Here is a 17,581-nt window from a genome sequence, read left to right as displayed (position 1 = left end):
CGTTGGGTTAATTAAAATATAATTAATGTAACTTGTTTTTGATTTTTTTAAGTTTGCCTGGCTAGAAAATTTTAATTGGCTTATGTGGCTTACATCATATTTCTGTTGGACAGTGTCATTCCTAGTGGGTCAGATGGAGACCACTGAGCAGTACAAAACATTCCTGAAATTAAAGATGATCTAAATAAATGGAAAGGAATCCCATAATCATGAATTGGAAGATTTAATTTTGTTAAGATAGAAAACTACACAAAGCAAACTGCAGATTCAATGCAATCCTTGTTAAAATTCCAATGGCCTTTTTTGCAGAAATAGAAAAGTTGGGATCTTCAGATTAACGTGGAATTGCAAGGGGCCCCAGAAAGCTAAAACAATCTTGAAAAAGAAGAACAAAGTTAGGGGACTCAAACTTCTCAGTTTCAAACTCCTCAGTCTCAATTCACTATAAAGTTAATTCTCAAAATAATTCGGTGCTGCCATAAGACCTGTAGAATGATGGCCCAATCAGAAAATGGGCAAAAGAGGGGCACCTGGGTGGCTCAGTCAGTTAAGCGTCCAACTTCGGCTCAGGTCATGATCTCACGGTTCGTGAGTTCAAGCCCTGCGTCAGTATCTGTGCTGACAGCCTGGAGCCTGCTTTGGATTCTCCCTCTCCCTCCCCCTCTCCCCCTCTCCCCCTCTCCCCCTCTCCCCCTCTCCCCCTCTCCCCCTCTCCCCCTCCTCTCCCTCCGCCCCTCCCCCGCTCATGTTCTGTCTCTCAAAAATAAAAATAAATATTAAAACGTTAAAAAAAAATGGGCAAAAACCTGAACAGACATTGCTCCAAAGAAGTTATCAAATGGCCAACAAGCCCATGAAAGTATGCTCATCATCATTAGACATTAGGAAAATGCAAATCAAAACTATGAGCTACCATTCCACATTCAGTAGGATGGTTGTAATAAAAAGTAATAATTTTTTAATTAAAAAAATGTATTTTCATGTTTATTTTTGAGAGAGAATGTGAGTGGGGGAGGAGCAGAGAGAGAGGGGGACACAATCTGAAGCAGGCTCCAGGCTCTGAGCTGTCAGCACGAAGCCCATCACAGGGCTCAGACCCACAAACTGTGCGATCGTGACCTGAACTGAAGTTGGAGGCTTAACCAACTGAGCCACCCAGGTGCCCCAAAAAGTAATAATTTAAAAAAAAAAAACAAAATTCTGCGTGTTGACAAGGATGAGGAGAAACCCTTGTTCATTGCCTATGGGAACGTAAAATGGTTCAACTACTATGGAAAATACTTTGGCAACTTTTCAGAAAATTAAATATAGAATTACACGACTTAGCATTTCCACTCACACGTATGTACCCAAAAGAATTGCCAATAAGTACACAAACGAACACTTGTTGACGCAGACGAATACTTGCTCACAATTGTTCTTCCAGCACTGTATCACGGTAGCCATTTGGTGGAAACAACTCAAATGTCCTTCCGTGGTTGAATGGATGAACAAAACCTTGTACGTGCACATAATGGGATTTTGTTCAGCCATAAGAAAGAATGAAGTACTGTTAGCATTTTATAATGTAGCTGAATCTTGAAAACATTATGCTAAGTGAAAGAAGCCAGACACAGAAGACCACTACTGTGTAATTCCCTTTGTGTGAAATATCTAGAATAGGTAAATCTATAGAAACAGTAAATTGGTGGTTGCCAGAAGTTGCGGGAAGGGAGAAATGGAGATAACCTGCTACTACTTAACTGTTCCTACATTTTTAGTGCAAGTGTGCAGGGGAAGGCAGAGGGAGAAAAATCCCAAGCAGGCTTCACACTGACAGCACTGAGCCTGATGTAGGGCTCCATCTCACAAACCGTGAGATCATAACCTGAGCCAAGATCAAGAGTAGGATGCTTAACCAACTGAGCCACCCAGGCCCCCTGTAACTATTTTACTTAATAGTTATGGGGGAAGAATGTGATCTGTCCTTGGCCCCTATAGTTCCCTGGTGTGAAACCTTTAAAAGTTTAGCTGGTGATTGCACAACATTGTGAATGTCATAAATACCACTGAATTGTATACATTTCAAAATGATTAATTTTCAGGGCTCCTGGCTGGCTCCGTTGGTGGAGCATGTGATTCCTGATCTTGAGGTTGTGAGTTCAATTTCCACGCTGGGTGTAGAGATTACTTAAAAATAAAATCTTTAAAAGGAAATATGTAGTCTTTTGTGTTACTCTTCATTCCAGGAAATGAGCACAACCTTGGGGCACAACTGCATTTAGCAGCAATTCAACAATTGGCTATTAGTGTATCCATGCCCATGGCTTAGTGACTCTAGGCCACAGCCAGGCTCAGAAAGCTCAGATAAATTAAAGAATGACCACAAGGCCACAACTTAGGATGCAGTTTCCTCTACCCCTGCCTTGGTACAGGAGGAGGGCTATGAGACTAGTGTGCAATATATGCGTATCAGCCCCCACCTTGTTTCTAAGTGTGCCATCCTCTTGCTCACCTTTGCTCATGCTGTTCCCCCTCACCTTTCCTCTTCTTTGCCTCAAATGCCTATTAAGTCATCAGGCTTCAACTCCAATGTTACCTGACCCTTCATTCTCTCCATGAGAGTTAACTGCTCCTTTCTGAATGCTCCTGAAGCCTTTTTAATGTGGCCGTCAAAGATTTGCCTGCCCCGTGAATGATTTCTTAAACAAGATGCAAGAAAAACAAACCACGGTAAAGGTCAGTACCTTTGTGTTAAAACAAAAGCCCAGGAGGGGGCGCCTGGGTGGCTCAGTTGGTTAAACCTCCAGTTCTTGATTTCAGCTCAGGTCAATGATCTCACGGTTTCGTGAGTTCAAGCCCTGTGTCAGACTCTGCGCTGGCAGCACGGAGCCTACTTGGGATTCTCTCTCCCTCTTTCTGCCCCTCCCCCACTCGTGTTCTCACTTTCTCTCTCTCAAAATAAATAAATCAACAACAGCAACAAAAAAACTAAAGCCCAGGAAGATGACAGAGTAGAAAGCACCAGGAATCTGTCACCCCATCTAGAGAACAGTTGTATTGGCAGAATCTGTGTTGATTTTGGAACTCTGGAATCTTGAAGGCTTGCACCTTCCAGGGGAAGATTTGAACAGTAAATTGTGGTAATTTCAATCAGTATCAGCTCCTAGCACAGTAGCAGCTACCCAGACCCCAGCCCTTTGACAGGCAGCTGGTGTTTCTGGAACAGTTTGTACACAGCTTGCAGAGCCAGGGTGAGCAAAATGGATCCAGCTCCCTAAATATTAGAGATCTGTGCTCTGATCACTGATTGCTACTTCTGATCACAGAGGTGCAGATACAGAAGTTGGCAGTGGTTATTGTACCTTCTCCCATTGTTGTAAGCCTCTTCCCTTCCTACTGAAGTAACATTGAGGAGATTTAAAGGGCCAGTCCCTCCCCCCCTTCATTTTTTGCCTTTCCTTTTTGTGAGCCACACTTTAAAGATTAGGGCATTCCAAAACAACCACATATATGGGGAAAATTAAAAAGTGGTCATGCATGACCAGGGAAAGGCTCAGAAAAGACCTGAAAAACCATTAAGTTAATACCTCAGTGGATCTTTGGCACAGAGATAGCCTACAACAATCAAACAACAGGATGGGGAAGGAGAAGAATATGATTTTCAGAATTAACCACAACATTAGACCCAAATGTCTGGTGTTCAGCCCAGGATCAGAAGGCATGCAAAGAAACAGGAAAATATGACCCATTCAGAGGAGAAAATAAATTAACAGAATCAGTCTCTGAAGAAGATCTAATGGGAGATCCACTGGACAAAGACTTTAAAACAGCTGTCTTGGGGTGCCTGGGTGGCTCGGTTGGTTGAGTGTCCGACTTCGGCTCAGGTCATGATCTCATAGTTCATGGGTTCGAGCCCCGCGTTGGGCTCTTTGCTGACAGCTCAGAGCCTGGAGCCTGCTTCAGATTCTGCATCTCCTTCCCCCTTCCCCATTTATGCTCTCTCTCTCTCTCTCTCTTTCAAAAATAAATAAAGATTAAAAAAAATTTTTTTAATTAAGAAAATAAAACAGCTGTCTTAAAGATGCTCAAAGAATTAGAGAAAGATGTGGAGAAAGAAATAATGTGTGAACAAAATGGTAATATCAATAAAGAAACAACCTAAAAGGAAGCAAAAAAATGCTAGAGCTGAGAAGTACAGTAACTGAAATGAAAAATTCACTAGAGAGATTCAAAGACGGATTTCAACAGCAGAGTGCAGGGATGCCTGGCTGGCTCAGTCAGAGGAGCATGTGACTTGATCTCCGGGTCATGAGTTCAAGTCCCATATTGGGTGTAGAGATTACTAAAATAATTTTTTTTAAAGAAGTGCAGATAGGACAATGGAAATTAATGAGGCTGAAAATGAAAAAAAAAAAGATTAAGGGAAAAGTAACAACCTAAAGAACCTGTGGTCACTCAAACAAAGTAATACGAATCGTGGGAGTACAGCGTTGGTGGGTATATAAAATGGTACAGCTGCTGCAGAAAAGAGTTGAACAGTTCCTCAAAAAAAAAAAAATGCTATATGATCCAACAATTCCAGTTGTGAGTTTTCAAAAGAATTGAAAGCAGGGTCTCAAAGAGGTATTTATATACTCAAATTCATAGCAGGACTATTCACTCTAGCTAAAACGTGGAAGCAGGAGTGCCCCGGCTGGCTCAGTCAGTAGAGCATGTGACTCTTGATCTCGGGGTTGTAAGTTCGAGCCCCACATTGGGTGTAGAGATTACTTAAAAATAAAATCTTTTTTAAAAAATGTGGAAGCAACCCAAGTGTCCATCAGAGGATGAATGTGATAGATTAGGTGCCATAGAGTATCATTCAGCTTTTAAAGGGAAGGAAATTCTTCAATATGCTACAGCATTAATGAACCTTGAGGACATTGTGCTAAGTGAAATAAACCAGTCACAAAAGGACAGATCCTATATGGTTCCAGTTATACAAGATGCTTAGTATGGTCCGAATCATAAAGACAGTAAAATGGTTGCCAGGAGCTGGGGGAGAGAGGAATGGGGAGATACTGTTTAATAGGTACAGAGTTTCAGTTTTATAAGCCAAAAATGGGGGGGGGGGGTGTTGAAGGTTGCACAACAGTATGAGTGTATGTAGCACCACTGAACTGTATGCTTAAAAATGATAAATTTGGGGGTGCCTGACTGACTCAGTTGATAGAGCATGCAACTCTTAATCTCAGGGTTCTAAATTCAAGCCCCATGTTGAGTGTAGAGATTACTTAAAAATAAAAATGTTTTCAAAAAATGCTCAATTTTATATGTATTTTACCCAAGTGGGAAAAACGGGGGGCATAAAGCCTACTGGAAATATCAATGTAAGCAAGTCAGCCACAGACCGGGAGAAGGTATCTGCAACCCATGAGTTGCAAAGCACCAGTATCCAGTGATTCAACAGTCTCTTGCACATGTACCCAAGGATACCTCTGCAGAAAAGCTCATTGCTAGAAATGGAGACAAACTTACTAGCTCTCAGGGAGTAAACATACTAGTAAACTTACTAGCTCTCAGGGGAGACATACTGGAATTAATTGGTATTCTAAAAGTTTAAATGATTGTACTGAGTGTAAATGGTTAGATGTACAATGTTGAGGGTACCTGGCTGGCTCAGAAGAGCATGCAACTCTTGATCTCAGGGTCATGAGTTTGAGCCCCATGTTGGGTGCAGAGATTACTTAAATAAAACTGGAAGAGAAAACAGTGCTGAGCATTTTTTTTAACTTAAATAAGCATGGTCTAAAATGATCTGGTCGGTGTGCTGCTTAAATATTTAATTCTGATGGTGTCTCTTATGTAATTTTCTCTCTGTTTGAAATGTTTTTATAATTAACTTTTAGAAGAAAAATAAGTAGATATGCTCTCTGGCTGTAGATAGATGGTTCAGTGGTGCCGTCGGTTATGGGCAAGGGGCTGACATCTGTGGATGGCAGGTAGCTCGGGCCTATGGTCATTGCTCCCTAGCCATGCACAGCCAGTGAGTGCTCCGGTGAGTCATTTTGGTCTCATGTTGGGAACTGTGACTCTTCTTTGAGGAGGCAGAAACAACTGTCAGAGCATTCTAGGGTCCATGCTCTTAGAGTGAGACCCAAATATCTGAAAAGTAGGGGCATTTTATTACCTTCTCTGTGTTCCTGCCTATAAAAACACAGTGCCTCTGACATTTCATCCTATATCACCTGCAGCCTGCAAATTGGGAGTGTTTAGGCAATTGTCTCAGGATTAAAAGAATTTCCCTTTCTGGCTTTAGACTGTGAGGCCATCCAGCTGTCTGTAGGATTTGCTTCTCGTCTTGATTGCTTCTAGGTGTTGAATACTATACAACCAAATACTCTATTCCTGTTTCCAGGGAAACATTTAAATGTTTATACCCTATTTTCTTTTCCCTGCAAGGAGCAGTGTTGACAGGGAGATCCTGTCTATGTAAAGTATTTCACCTGAATTACAAGGTGAAACCCATTCTTTCCTTCTGCAGCAGACTAGGAAAAGTTCACATAGTATCCTTGTTTCTTGCAGAACTCACAATACTTTATATGCACCAGAAATGCTAGCCAAGATGGCAGAGCCTTTCACAAAGGCTCTGGATATGCTTGAAGCGGAAAAATCTGCTATTTTGGGTAAGAAATCTAACTTTTTTTTTTCTTGTCTTGAAGTTTGCCTTATCTCTCACGGACTCCTCAGGCAGCTTTAGTGTGCTGTGTGTCATCACCTCCTTCTCACCTAGCACTACTTGACTGTTTTTGTCATGGAGTTCCTACAGGGTCTCTAGGAACAAGTGTGTTTACTTCATTATCTTAGCATATAGAGGTCTTTGGAGGCTGTTTCTCCCCTGTGTTAACCCTGTGTAGTGGCATGTGTCAGAGCCTTTAGATTATAAATAAACCACGGTTTTCTGCCATGAAGGATATTAGCATACCTTCCTGGTTTCATATGTGAAGAAAAAAGGTGTTAAAATGGTTAAGTTCAAATTGCTTTAATTAGCAAAATATTATATGTGTTACCAAAAATTTCAAAGGAATAGATCCTAAACCATGTTTCCCATTTGTTACCTTGATTCGAATGTTGCTTTAACTCATTCTTCCCATTAGTAAATAACTGCAATTGTGTGACATGTGCTGTGAAGGAAAGTGGCCATGTGTTTATTGGGAGACCTCACCCAGTGTTGGAGAGGAGTCAGAAGACTACCTCCTAGTGGAGACTTGAAGGAGGAGTAGGAAAGATCTCATCAGGCTGGGGGGCAAGAGAAGATGTTGAGCATTGTGGGCAAGCAGAATGGCAGGTAGAAGATCCCGAGGCATGTAGGAAAGAGCTTGGTATGTCTAGGGAATAGAGAATGGTGACTCATGTGGCTGGAATAGAGAGCAAGGCAGTGGTTAGAAGTTAGAGCCACAGACATCCAGTGTTGTCTAAATAAACCGTGTGCCCATTTCTACTTTTTTTTTTTTTTTTTAATTTTTTTTCAACGTTTATTTATTTTTGGGACAGAGAGAGACAGAGCATGAACGGGGGAGGGGCAGAGAGAGAGGGAGACACAGAATCGGAAATAGGCTCCAGGCTCTGAGGCATCAGCCCAGAGCCCGACGCGGGGCTTGAACTCACGGACCGCGAGATCGTGACCTGGCTGAAGTCGGACGCTTAACCGACTGCGCCACCCAGGCGCCCCGTGTGCCCATTTCTAAAGCTTCATGCTGGCTCACCATCACAGTCCCCACAGTATCTCTTCATTCCCAGCCATAACCTCTGCCTGGGCCTAGTTGTGATTAAGCAGTGAGCATTCCCCAGCCGTGACATTCACGAAAGGAAGGGTGTTAGTTTGCCTTTCCGGAACTTGTGTCTGTCTCGGCCTACATGGTCCTGGACTATTTCCTGTAGCACCACTGCATTAAGGTCCACATTACAGGGGGATAAAAAGAAGAAGAACTTCCAAGAAATATCTTGCAATCAATTTAAAAAGTAGCTGTCGCTTTACCACCCATCACCCTCGCCTCCAGTCAGCCATTCAAACTAAGCCAGGAATTCCTGTTGTAGAAATAGATGGTGACCCAAAACATACTAGAATGGACAAACAGTTCCCCTCTAGCAGCTTCCAGCCATGAGCAAGACTTGAAATATAAAACTGTCTCTGATAGGATGTATAGATCTTTTGGATCTTATAGAACTCTTAAATTATACTATGATTAGTTTTCATTTTGGGTTTCATTAGTTTCATGATCAGATCATTTTGATCTGCTATATATCTTGGGCTTTTGCTTAAAGTGTTGCTTGAAAAAGAGGTTCCACAACTGAAAAAGGGAAGAGGGCATTCCCAGTACTTTTGGAGAGATCATTTTGAGCTGTCATTGTGTGTTTTGGTATAAGTCCCATCTGGAGAAACCCCCCAGCAAAAGTTGGGAGTGCCCGGGTCTAGTCTGAAGTCCTGCATACTTAAATAGTTTCCACCTTTCCCCACCAAAACAGTGTTGTAACAGTCACTTTGAGGGAAGCTCTTAGCACCTCCAGCTGGTAGAAGACTCGGCCAGCTGTTTTGCATTTACAGCACTTCTCACCCCCACTTCCAAACCATATCTGCCTGCTGTAGGGTGTTGGCAGGTAAGACCCTTGGCAGCAGAACAGCATGTTCCTGACCCATCTTTCTCCGTAGGATTACCTCAGCCCCTCTTGGAACTGAATGACTCTCCTGTCTACAAAACGGTCTTGGAAAGAATGCAGCGTTTCTTCTGCACCCTCTATGAAAACTGGTAAGGAACTGACGCTATCTCCCCATATTTTCTTTTTATTTCTTTTTAAAATTTTTAATGTTTATTTTTGAGAGAGAGAGACAGAGTGTGAGAGGGGGAGGGGCAGAGAGAGAAGTTGACAAGAATCCAAAGCAGGCTCTAGGCTCCGAGCTGTCAGCACAGAGCCCGACGCGGGGCCCAAATTCACAAACAAGTGAGATCATTACCTGAGCCGAAGTTGGACACTTAACCAACCGAGCCACCCAGGCGCCCCTCCATATTTTCTTTTTAGACATGCATAGTAAAGGAATGTCACGGATAGGACTTTCGATGTAGAATTCTAGTGTACAGGTAAGATGAAGCAAGAATTTGACAGGAGACCAATGATTGTAGTGTCACACCAAAATGGCTGGCTTTCACGTGTATGCTTTTTTATAATTGTCATAGTGCCTCAGTCCTAGCCATGACTTGAGTGAGATTTCATGCCTAACTTGTCTGCTTCCAGTGCATAAAATGATGACACCACAGTATAAGATACAGTGAGTGGTGATGCATTTTCTCAGAGCCCTCACTACTCATAGCTGCTTTTTTTGTGTGAGAGCATGAGCAGGGGAGGGACAGAGAGAGGGAGAGAACCCCAAGGAGGTTCCACACTATAAGTGCAGAGCCCAGCTCAGGGCTCGATCTCAAAAACGGTGAGATCATGACCTGAGCTGAAATCAAGACTCGGACACTTGACTGACTGTGCCACCCAGGCTGCCTCTGGAGGCAGTTAGCCGGACTTTGTCTTTGGGACCTGGTTGTAGGATGGGGAGGTAACTTGCCCTCCTGTAGCACACCACACTCCAGGCATTGTCCTTAGTCACCCTCCGCTCCAATCAGCCAAGCTAACAAAAAGAGAATCTTCATTGACAATCCATATTGCTTATGAAGTAATGATTGTTATTGTTGCTCTTGGGTGCCAACATCTGTCTTTATTTTTTAATTTTTTTTTTTTTTCAACGTTTATTTATTTTTGGGACAGAGAGAGACAGAGCATGAACGGGGGAGGGGCAGAGAGAGAGGGAGACACAGAATCGGAAACAGGCTCCAGGCTCTGAGCCATCAGCCCAGAGCCTGACGCGGGGCTCGAACTCCCAGACCGCGAGATCGTGACCTGGCTGAAGTCGGACGCTTAACCGACTGCGCCACCCAGGCGCCCCCAACATCTGTCTTTAAAAAGATGCTACATCGGGGCACCTAGGTGGCTCAGTCAGTTGAGCATCCAACTCTTGGTTTCAGTTCAGGTCATCATCTCATGGTTCATGGGATCGAGCCCCATGTCAGGCTCTGCACTGACAGCACAGAGCCTGCTTGGGATTTTCTTTTTCTTTCTCTTTCTCCTCCTTCTCCTTCTCCTTCTCCTCCTCCTCCTCCTCCTCCTCCTCTTTCTCTCTCCCTCCCTCCCTCCCTCTGTCCTTCCCCCTGCCCCTCCCCCACTCACACATGCTCTCGTGCTCTCAAAATAAATAAGCATCTATCAAGTGTCTAAGCTTAAAGGTGGGTGAGGGGTGTGTTACTGATTAAGCTTAAGTTCTCTTAAGGAGTAAATGCAGTTTCTTTTCTAGCTGAGAAGTGTAGACTAGAAATTCCTGGGGCATTCAGAGCTAATAATAACAAATGTGGGATGTAAATCCTGTGGTTTTTCCCTTACAGTTTCCATATCCTAGGGAAGGCAGGTCCTTCCATGCAGCAGGACTTTTACACCGTGGAGCACCTTGCTACTCAGCTCCTCAGCTCGGCCTTTGTCAACTTGAACAATATTCCCGACTACCGACTCAGACCCATGCTTCATATCCTTTCCAAAGTCCCTAGATAACCCAGAGGGCCAGAAGATTGAAGACAGGAACAGCTGTCAGACACCGGAGGAGGCAGAGCTGAGCAGTGTGGAATAGATGGAATCCTTTGTCTATGCGTGTGATAACCACATTAAACAGAAAAAAAGATTCATATAAACGGCAGGAAAAATATGAAGGCAGTCCAGGGGTCTTGAAAGTGTTCTCCTGAGGGGTAGATCTTGACCATCCCACTTCTTGGAAATGTGAAAGATAAAAGCTTTTATCTCTTTTCTGTATCCTGTCAGGTGCCTCCTCATACTTCATTCTCATTTGGACTCTTTCTGTTTTCGAGAGTATCTCTCTTCCCAGAAGTTACAAGGAGAATGGTAAAAGAGAGTTTATTATGAAGGTGTCCCTCTTCTTTTTTCCTTCCAGGCAAATAAGTGCCCATAATGGGCAGCCTGGGATTTCTGGAAAAGAGCTTGAAGAGTTTTGCCTGTTAAGACAGAATGTCCATGGCATCTTGCAGGTCCTTTGGGGGTTGACTCTGCCCGAGGGCATTGCCTGCTGCCTGGCAGGTTTCCAGCCTGGCAGGTGAGGGGATGCCTTGGAATGGGAGGGGTATGTGCTCATGTTCTAAAACTTCTTAACCTGCCGCGGCATGGGTCTTTGTGAAGCCTCTGGTGCTCTTCTGTCCCCCAGAGCACTATGAAGCCCTGGTGTCTCCAATCCTTGGACCTCTTTTCACCTACCTCCACATGGTAAGAGATCGGTCAGAAAGGATAGCAAAGAGGCCTCTTGGGCAGGTTGGCCTCTCATGAGTCTTGCAAGTCAGGAGTTCCTGAAAGTATTTCCTGGCTCTGTCCAGATGGCCACACAGCTGTCCCACTCCAGCAGACTTTCCTTGCTGCAGTGGATTGAGCACCCCCGAGAACTAAACTGGTTTGGTTGCCCTTGAAGACCTGCAGACTCCACTTCTGCTCCTGACCTCCTATTAACTGAGGAGAGGTGGTCAGGGGAGTGCTTCCTCTGGGTCTGTTTCCCTGATGGTGGAATTAAGCAGGAGGACCAGCTGAGTGGAGAACAGATGTGTCCAGAGAGACCTGGGAATTCTATAGTATTGTTGATCCTTTTGAAGCAAAGAAGTGTTTCGTACACTGTCCTCGTCACTTTGCTTACCTTATGGGGTCTCCCAGGGCTCTGTCATTGAGATCTAGAATCATCCTTGGCTAATTCTAATCATGAAGTGGACTTAGATATTGTGTGTTCCAACCTCCTCACCACTACTGCCATTTATTTCCCTTTTGTTTTCCCAGAGGCTTTCCCAAAAATGGCATGTCATCAACCAGAGGAGCCTGCTGTGGTAAGGAACATCTCTCCTCCTGTGGAAGTACTGGCAGCCAGCTTTGGGGTGGGAGATGAGAGACAGTGGGACTGGGAAGTTCTGCCATTCAAGACTAGAAAGCACTAGGTTATGGTCATCCTCAGCCTGGATGGTAGATGGCTTGTCTGTGACCATTAGGCATACTCAGGTCAAGTCTTCATAGGGGGCATCTTCAGCTGCCTTAGGAGGATACTGAGACATCCTTATCCACTTTGGATTTTGATCCAGGACCTCTATCCAACTGGATATTGTCAAATAATAATGTCTTCCTCAGTGGATCATTGCTGTCCGTTCCCAACATTTGTGTGAAATGTAGACCAAAGGGAGCCAGGAGAAGGAAATGAGCACAGAGGGTCTGGTTAAGGTCACTGTTTTCCTTGACCTTCCCTTTTGCACTCCCATGGAACTTGGCCCCCTGCTTTTCTGCAGTGGAGAAGATGAGACCGCAGATGAAAACCCAGAGTCTCAAGAGATGTTAGAGGAACAACTGGTGAGGATGTTAACCCGAGAAGTCATGGACCTAATCAGTAAGTGGCATGTGGGAATTAGGGGTAGTAAAGAAGACTTTTTCTAGAAGAAGAACTGGTCACTCACCCAACTCCCTTAAGGCATGTTTACAGCAATACTGACAGATTAATTAAGAAATAATTAACTAGATAGAAACCAGGTAGTCAAATCAACTTAAGGACATTCTACGAATTGCAAAGCAAGAGGAATTTCGATTAATGGTAGGAGTAACTTCCTAGTTTTGTCAGAATATGGAGAATTCTTAATTCTTAGACATGAAGATGCCCAATTTTCTTTGTTGGTCATTTCATTTGTTTGGGATCCAAAATAGACCAAGGATGTATCAGGCTTCCTCTTTTGGTCACTTACTCTCCGAGAATCCTATAATTTCTCTCTAGTTAGCTGAACTTCAAGAGGGACCAGAGCAGTCTGGTCAAACACCTCTGTTTCTCCTGGTAAAAGTGATTTTGTGCCTGGACAGTGTCCCACTTTCCCCCATCTTCACCTGCCTGAAGACCGTTTGGAATTCATTGGCCTGAGGTGGCTATTGTTCAGTCCAGTAACCCCACTTTCTTGCTTTAGCGGTATGCTGTGTTTCAAAGAAAGGTGCTGACCATGGTACCGCTCCCCCTACAGATGGAGATGGTAAGTGAGCTTATTGTTTGGCCCTCAGAGGTCTGCCCTTAGACTCCTAAATATCATCCCTTTTGTAGCCAGGTCAGTTCCTGTAGAACTAGCAGTTTGGGGTGGGTGAGATGTACATCTAGCTTTTCTCTCTGTTGGCTCTTTTGCTGTGTTCCTCCGGTATACTCCCACCTCAGAGCTTTTGCACTTGCTATTTCCTCTATTAGGATAATTTTCCTCCCAACTGTATACGTGGCCTGTTCCCCTGCTTCATTCAGATACTCTGCTCAGTTGTCACCTCTGAGAGGTGTTCCATAACCAACCTATAAAAACTAGTGGGGTGCCTGGGTGGCTCAGTCAGTTGAGCATCCGACTTCAGCTCAGGTCATGATCTTGTCATTTGTGAGTTCGAGCTCTATGTTGGGCTCGCTGCTGTCAGCCTGTCCACGCAGAACCCGCTTCAGATCCTCTGTCCCTCTTTCTGCTGCCCCTCCCCCACCCATTCTCCCGCTCTCCCTCTCTCTGTCTCTCAAAAAATAAAACATAAAAAACAACCCAGCCACGCTTATTCTTCCTTTGCTTTATTTTTCTTCATAGCACTTATCACTGCCTGACATTGTTTTATTTCACTTGTTCATTTGTCACCTGTCTTCCTCATTAGAATGTAAACTATCAGGGAAGGGACTTTTTCCTATTCCTGTTACATCCCCAGTAACTAAGTGTCTGCTACAGTGGGGTCCTCATTTTTAAGTAACTGTCCATAGTTTCCCACTATTTTCTCTTCTGTTTTTGTTTTTGTTTATTTTTTTAAGAGAGACAGAGTGTGAGTGGGGGAGGGGCAGAGAGAGAGGGAGGCACAGAATCTGAAGTAGGCTCCAGGCTCCGAGCTGTCAGCACAGAGCCTGACACAGGGCTCAAACTCACGAACCGTGAGATCATGACCTGAGTGGAAGTTGGATGTGTAACTGACTGCAGCCAGATGTGTCTCTAGACCTTCCATGAGCTGGGCTTCTACACCCTTCCATGAAGTTGAGGGGCTGTCCAGGACTACTTACTTACCAGTCAGCCCAGGTTACGCAGGTTTCCTTTACTTGGTGGACTTCTATCAGAACAGGATCCTCTTCTCTGTTCTGAAAGGATGAAGCTTAATATCTCTCTGCTTACAGATGAAGAGATGATGGCCACAGAGGTAGCCCCCTCAGCCATGGCGGAGCTTACAGACCTGGGCAAATGTCTAATGAAGCATGAGGTGTGTGGAGGGGACAGGTGATGTTTTTCTCCTTTCCTGGTATGGCACCAGTTTCCACTTTTCTCAATCTGTGATGCCATCAAAGAATTTTGGGGGGCTAATGCTGCTTTATTAACTTCCTGGTTCCTAAAGCCTCCAGAAAGCAGTAGAAAAGGTCAAGGTGTCTCCCATGCTAGCATGGGCAGAGGCTTTCAGAAAAACACACGGGCACACTGTGGTGTTCAGCCTCCCCCAGGCCTGAGCTTGGTCTCCTTGCACATTGGTTTTCACTTCTATATTGGTGGTTTTTTCTTCTTTTTGACTGCTTGATATACATAGAGAGGAAGTAAGTTTGTCCTCAGTTGCTAATTTTTGTCATGTTCCTCCTCACCTGTTAAAATCCCAGCTCCTCATGTATAGGAATACTCAGAAAATTAATGTGTAAGTTTTCTCATTGTAATCCTTCATCCTTTTCTGCTAGGATGTTTGTACGGCGCTATTAATTACAGCCTTCAATTCCCTTGCTTGGAAGGATACTCTGTCCTGTCAGAGGACGACCACACAGCTCTGCTGGCCTCTGCTCAAACAAGTATGGTTATTCACCCCTTCTCACTCCTTATGAAAGGCTGGGGTCATGAGGATTGACTGAATCAATTGGAAGAATCGGGTTGCTGGGGCTTTCAGAGAGTAATCCTTTGGCCCTGAGCACAGCTGTGTCCCCAGGTGCTGTCGGGGACACTGCTCGCAGATGCTGTTACATGGCTTTTCACCAGCGTGCTGAAGGGCTTACAGACGCACGGGCAGCACGACGGCTGCATGGCTTCCCTGGTCCACCTGGCCTTCCAGATATACGAGGCACTGGTGAGTGCAGAAAGCACAGAGGCAGGGCTGGCTGCAGCTTCATCTTGAAGGGCCTGCTCCCAGGCAGTTGGGCCTTCATAAAAGTAGACAGCTGCCCGAAAAGGTGGGTGTGGTGGGGTCATAGGAAAGGTGGCAAGGCCCAACCTACCCCATTGAGTGGTTTTATATCCCCACTCCACAGCGTCCCAGGTACCTGGAGATAAGAGCTGTGATGGAGCAGATCCCTGACATACAGAAGGACTCTCTGGACCAGTTTGACTGTAAGCTGTTGAACCCCTCTCTGCAGAAAGTGGCGGACAAGCGCCGGAAGGACCAATTCAAACGCCTCATTGCTGGCTGCATCGGGGTAGGTCATGCGCCTTCCCTGGTGCTCCCAACCAGCTTGACCTACCCTAGTGGTCTTCTTAGACCATGTGTACAGGCAGACCAGACGCCAGCTGTAGTCATAATCTTTGAAACAACCCACTACTCGGGGCCCAGCATCAATTCTTCTCCTTTGTTTTCCACAGAAACCCTTAGGAGAACAGTTCCGCAAAGAAGTCCACATTAAGAATCTTCCCTCACTTTTCAAAAAAACAAAGCCAATGCTGGAGACGGAGGTGCTGGACAACGAGGAGGGCGGCCTGGCCACCATCTTTGAACCCTGAATCAAACTTTTGGGCATTCTTCCTTGGCCTTTATTGTCATCTCTTCTTCCCCTTCATAGCTAATCTCTAGGCCCCTCTCCACCGCCACTTCACTTTCCACCATTGTCAGCCTGGAGAGAAATCCAGGTCTGGAGCTGGAGAGAGTGGGCTCTGTGCAAGGCACAAGTAATGATACCTAAGGTATCAAGAAAGGGAGTTTGCGCTCACACCATTCTGTCTAGATCTCCCATCATTCTACTTGGAGTTTCACCTTTTCTAAGAAAGAAAAGCTAGAGCAGACTGGCCCTACTCCCCAAGCCCTCCCATCCCCATGTAGCCATACACCTGTGTAGAGGGGTCACTAGGGGTGCTACACCCAACACTGAGACTAGCGGGGCTTGCACAAGGGCTTGGTCCCGCACTGCTTACGCCAGAGTTTCGCCTGGGCCACTGCAAGTCCCACTGAGTCCCTTTGCTGCTGGGCTGGTGGAAAACCTTCCCCATCCCTCAGGGGCATGTCTGGGTCAGATGCTGAGTGCTGAACTGAATCTGGCCAGTTTCCTTTCTGTTTTGAGCAAGAATCTGGTCACCTGATGGGATCCATGGTACAGACTACTGCTAGGCAGTGTCAAGTATGGTACCATCAGGGACCAGCGCTGGGCCACTCTCTGGAGTACTTTCTGGCATCCCCTTATAGAGCTCATACATATTCCACGCACAGTCCCTCAGTGTGGGTTCCCCAGCCCCAGGGTCCACTCAGGCATAAGAGCCACAGTACCCTATCTAGTGTCACGTGATGCCATTGGCGTCTGAGGATAATGCACACCAGCTAGGCTATGTCTGTGACAAGCAGCTGGCAAAGCCACTGGTCTTCTCTCCTAGGACTAGTTGAGTCCAGGTGCCTTCAAAAATCTCCTGGTCTTTTGGGTCCCTGGTCACTTCTCTCATGGACCATTTCCAGAAGAAAAAAATATGCCTTCCTGTCACAACCTGTATTGTGAGGCTCCACTCTGTTCTCAAGGTCACTAGATGGCCCTGTAAGCAGAGGGGATGTGAATGCAAGACCCTAGCCTTGAGGTCACTACTGGCCATATACAGGCTTCATTTATACAGAAACCATATAGAGTATGTCTGCATTCTGTACAGAGACCTGTCCTCAATCCAGTCCACTGATGACAGTTTTGGTAAGGACTGTGCAGAACAGCCTGGGCTCAAGCTCCACCTGTGAGCTGGTGGTCCCTGGGCAGGGTCGGAAAGAGGCCAACCTGGGGAAATGGGACTTGGAAGTTCTGTGTAGCTGTTTCTATGGCACAGGTTTGCCCCATGCCCTCTTTCCGGGTGGTGCTTTGGGCTGCTTCCTGTTGACTATGAAGGCCATCTCAAAGCATGTTTCCCTCCAAACTTGATGGCTGCCTACTCCTCTCTATGGTTGGGGCTGTGGAGGGCACAGTTGTATTTATTGTGCTGTAGTATTTTTAACATCCTGTGACTTCATGCTAGAAGTTTTCTATTGTTTATAGAACCTTTTTGTAGAAACATTAACTCTAAAGCACATCTGCATGTCAGTAAAAATCTCAGTTTCATACAGAAAGGTCCCCATCTGCCTTTTTCAAACCAGTGACATACTGTAGGGTCATTGCTCCGGAGCATCCTGCTAAAGGGACTGGACAGGAAGAACTGTGACCATGAGCCTGCTGTCAAGCTTTCTCAAACAGCATGCCAGCCAGAAAAAGACATCTATTCCTGACAGACCCAGACCAAGCAGCCCATACCACTCTCCCAGTGTT

General features: G+C 45.2%; 1 protein-coding gene across 3 annotated transcripts in view; it reads left to right on the top strand.

Annotated features, from left to right (window-relative positions):
* Positions 1-17,381, top strand: part of XPO5 (exportin 5) — a 49,429-nt gene extending 32,048 nt beyond the window's left edge. For 2 of the 3 annotated variants that reach the window (XM_047860616.1, XM_047860615.1), the window contains 12 exons: positions 6,547-6,647; positions 8,672-8,768; positions 10,443-10,579; positions 11,228-11,325; positions 11,881-11,927; positions 12,378-12,475; positions 13,038-13,100; positions 14,246-14,328; positions 14,789-14,896; positions 15,031-15,168; positions 15,350-15,514; positions 15,678-17,381. In XM_047860616.1, the coding sequence (XP_047716572.1) occupies positions 6,547-6,647; positions 8,672-8,768; positions 10,443-10,579; positions 11,228-11,325; positions 11,881-11,927; positions 12,378-12,475; positions 13,038-13,100; positions 14,246-14,328; positions 14,789-14,896; positions 15,031-15,168; positions 15,350-15,514; positions 15,678-15,815 (1,273 nt within the window). In that variant the 3' untranslated portion in view covers positions 15,816-17,381. Of the gene's footprint in view, positions 1-6,546; positions 6,648-8,671; positions 8,769-10,442; positions 10,580-11,227; positions 11,326-11,880; positions 11,928-12,377; positions 12,476-13,037; positions 13,101-14,245; positions 14,329-14,788; positions 14,897-15,030; positions 15,169-15,349; positions 15,515-15,677 lie in introns of those variants that run through there. The other variant, XR_007152486.1, reaches the window with a different exon arrangement.
* Positions 17,382-17,581: the final 200 nt, after the last annotated feature.

This window comes from Prionailurus viverrinus, chromosome B2 (genome assembly GCF_022837055.1).
Source record: "Prionailurus viverrinus isolate Anna chromosome B2, UM_Priviv_1.0, whole genome shotgun sequence".
Lineage (NCBI taxonomy): Eukaryota > Metazoa > Chordata > Mammalia > Carnivora > Felidae > Prionailurus > Prionailurus viverrinus.
Note: the sequence above shows the minus strand (reverse complement) of the source record. Positions and strands in the feature narration are given on the sequence as shown.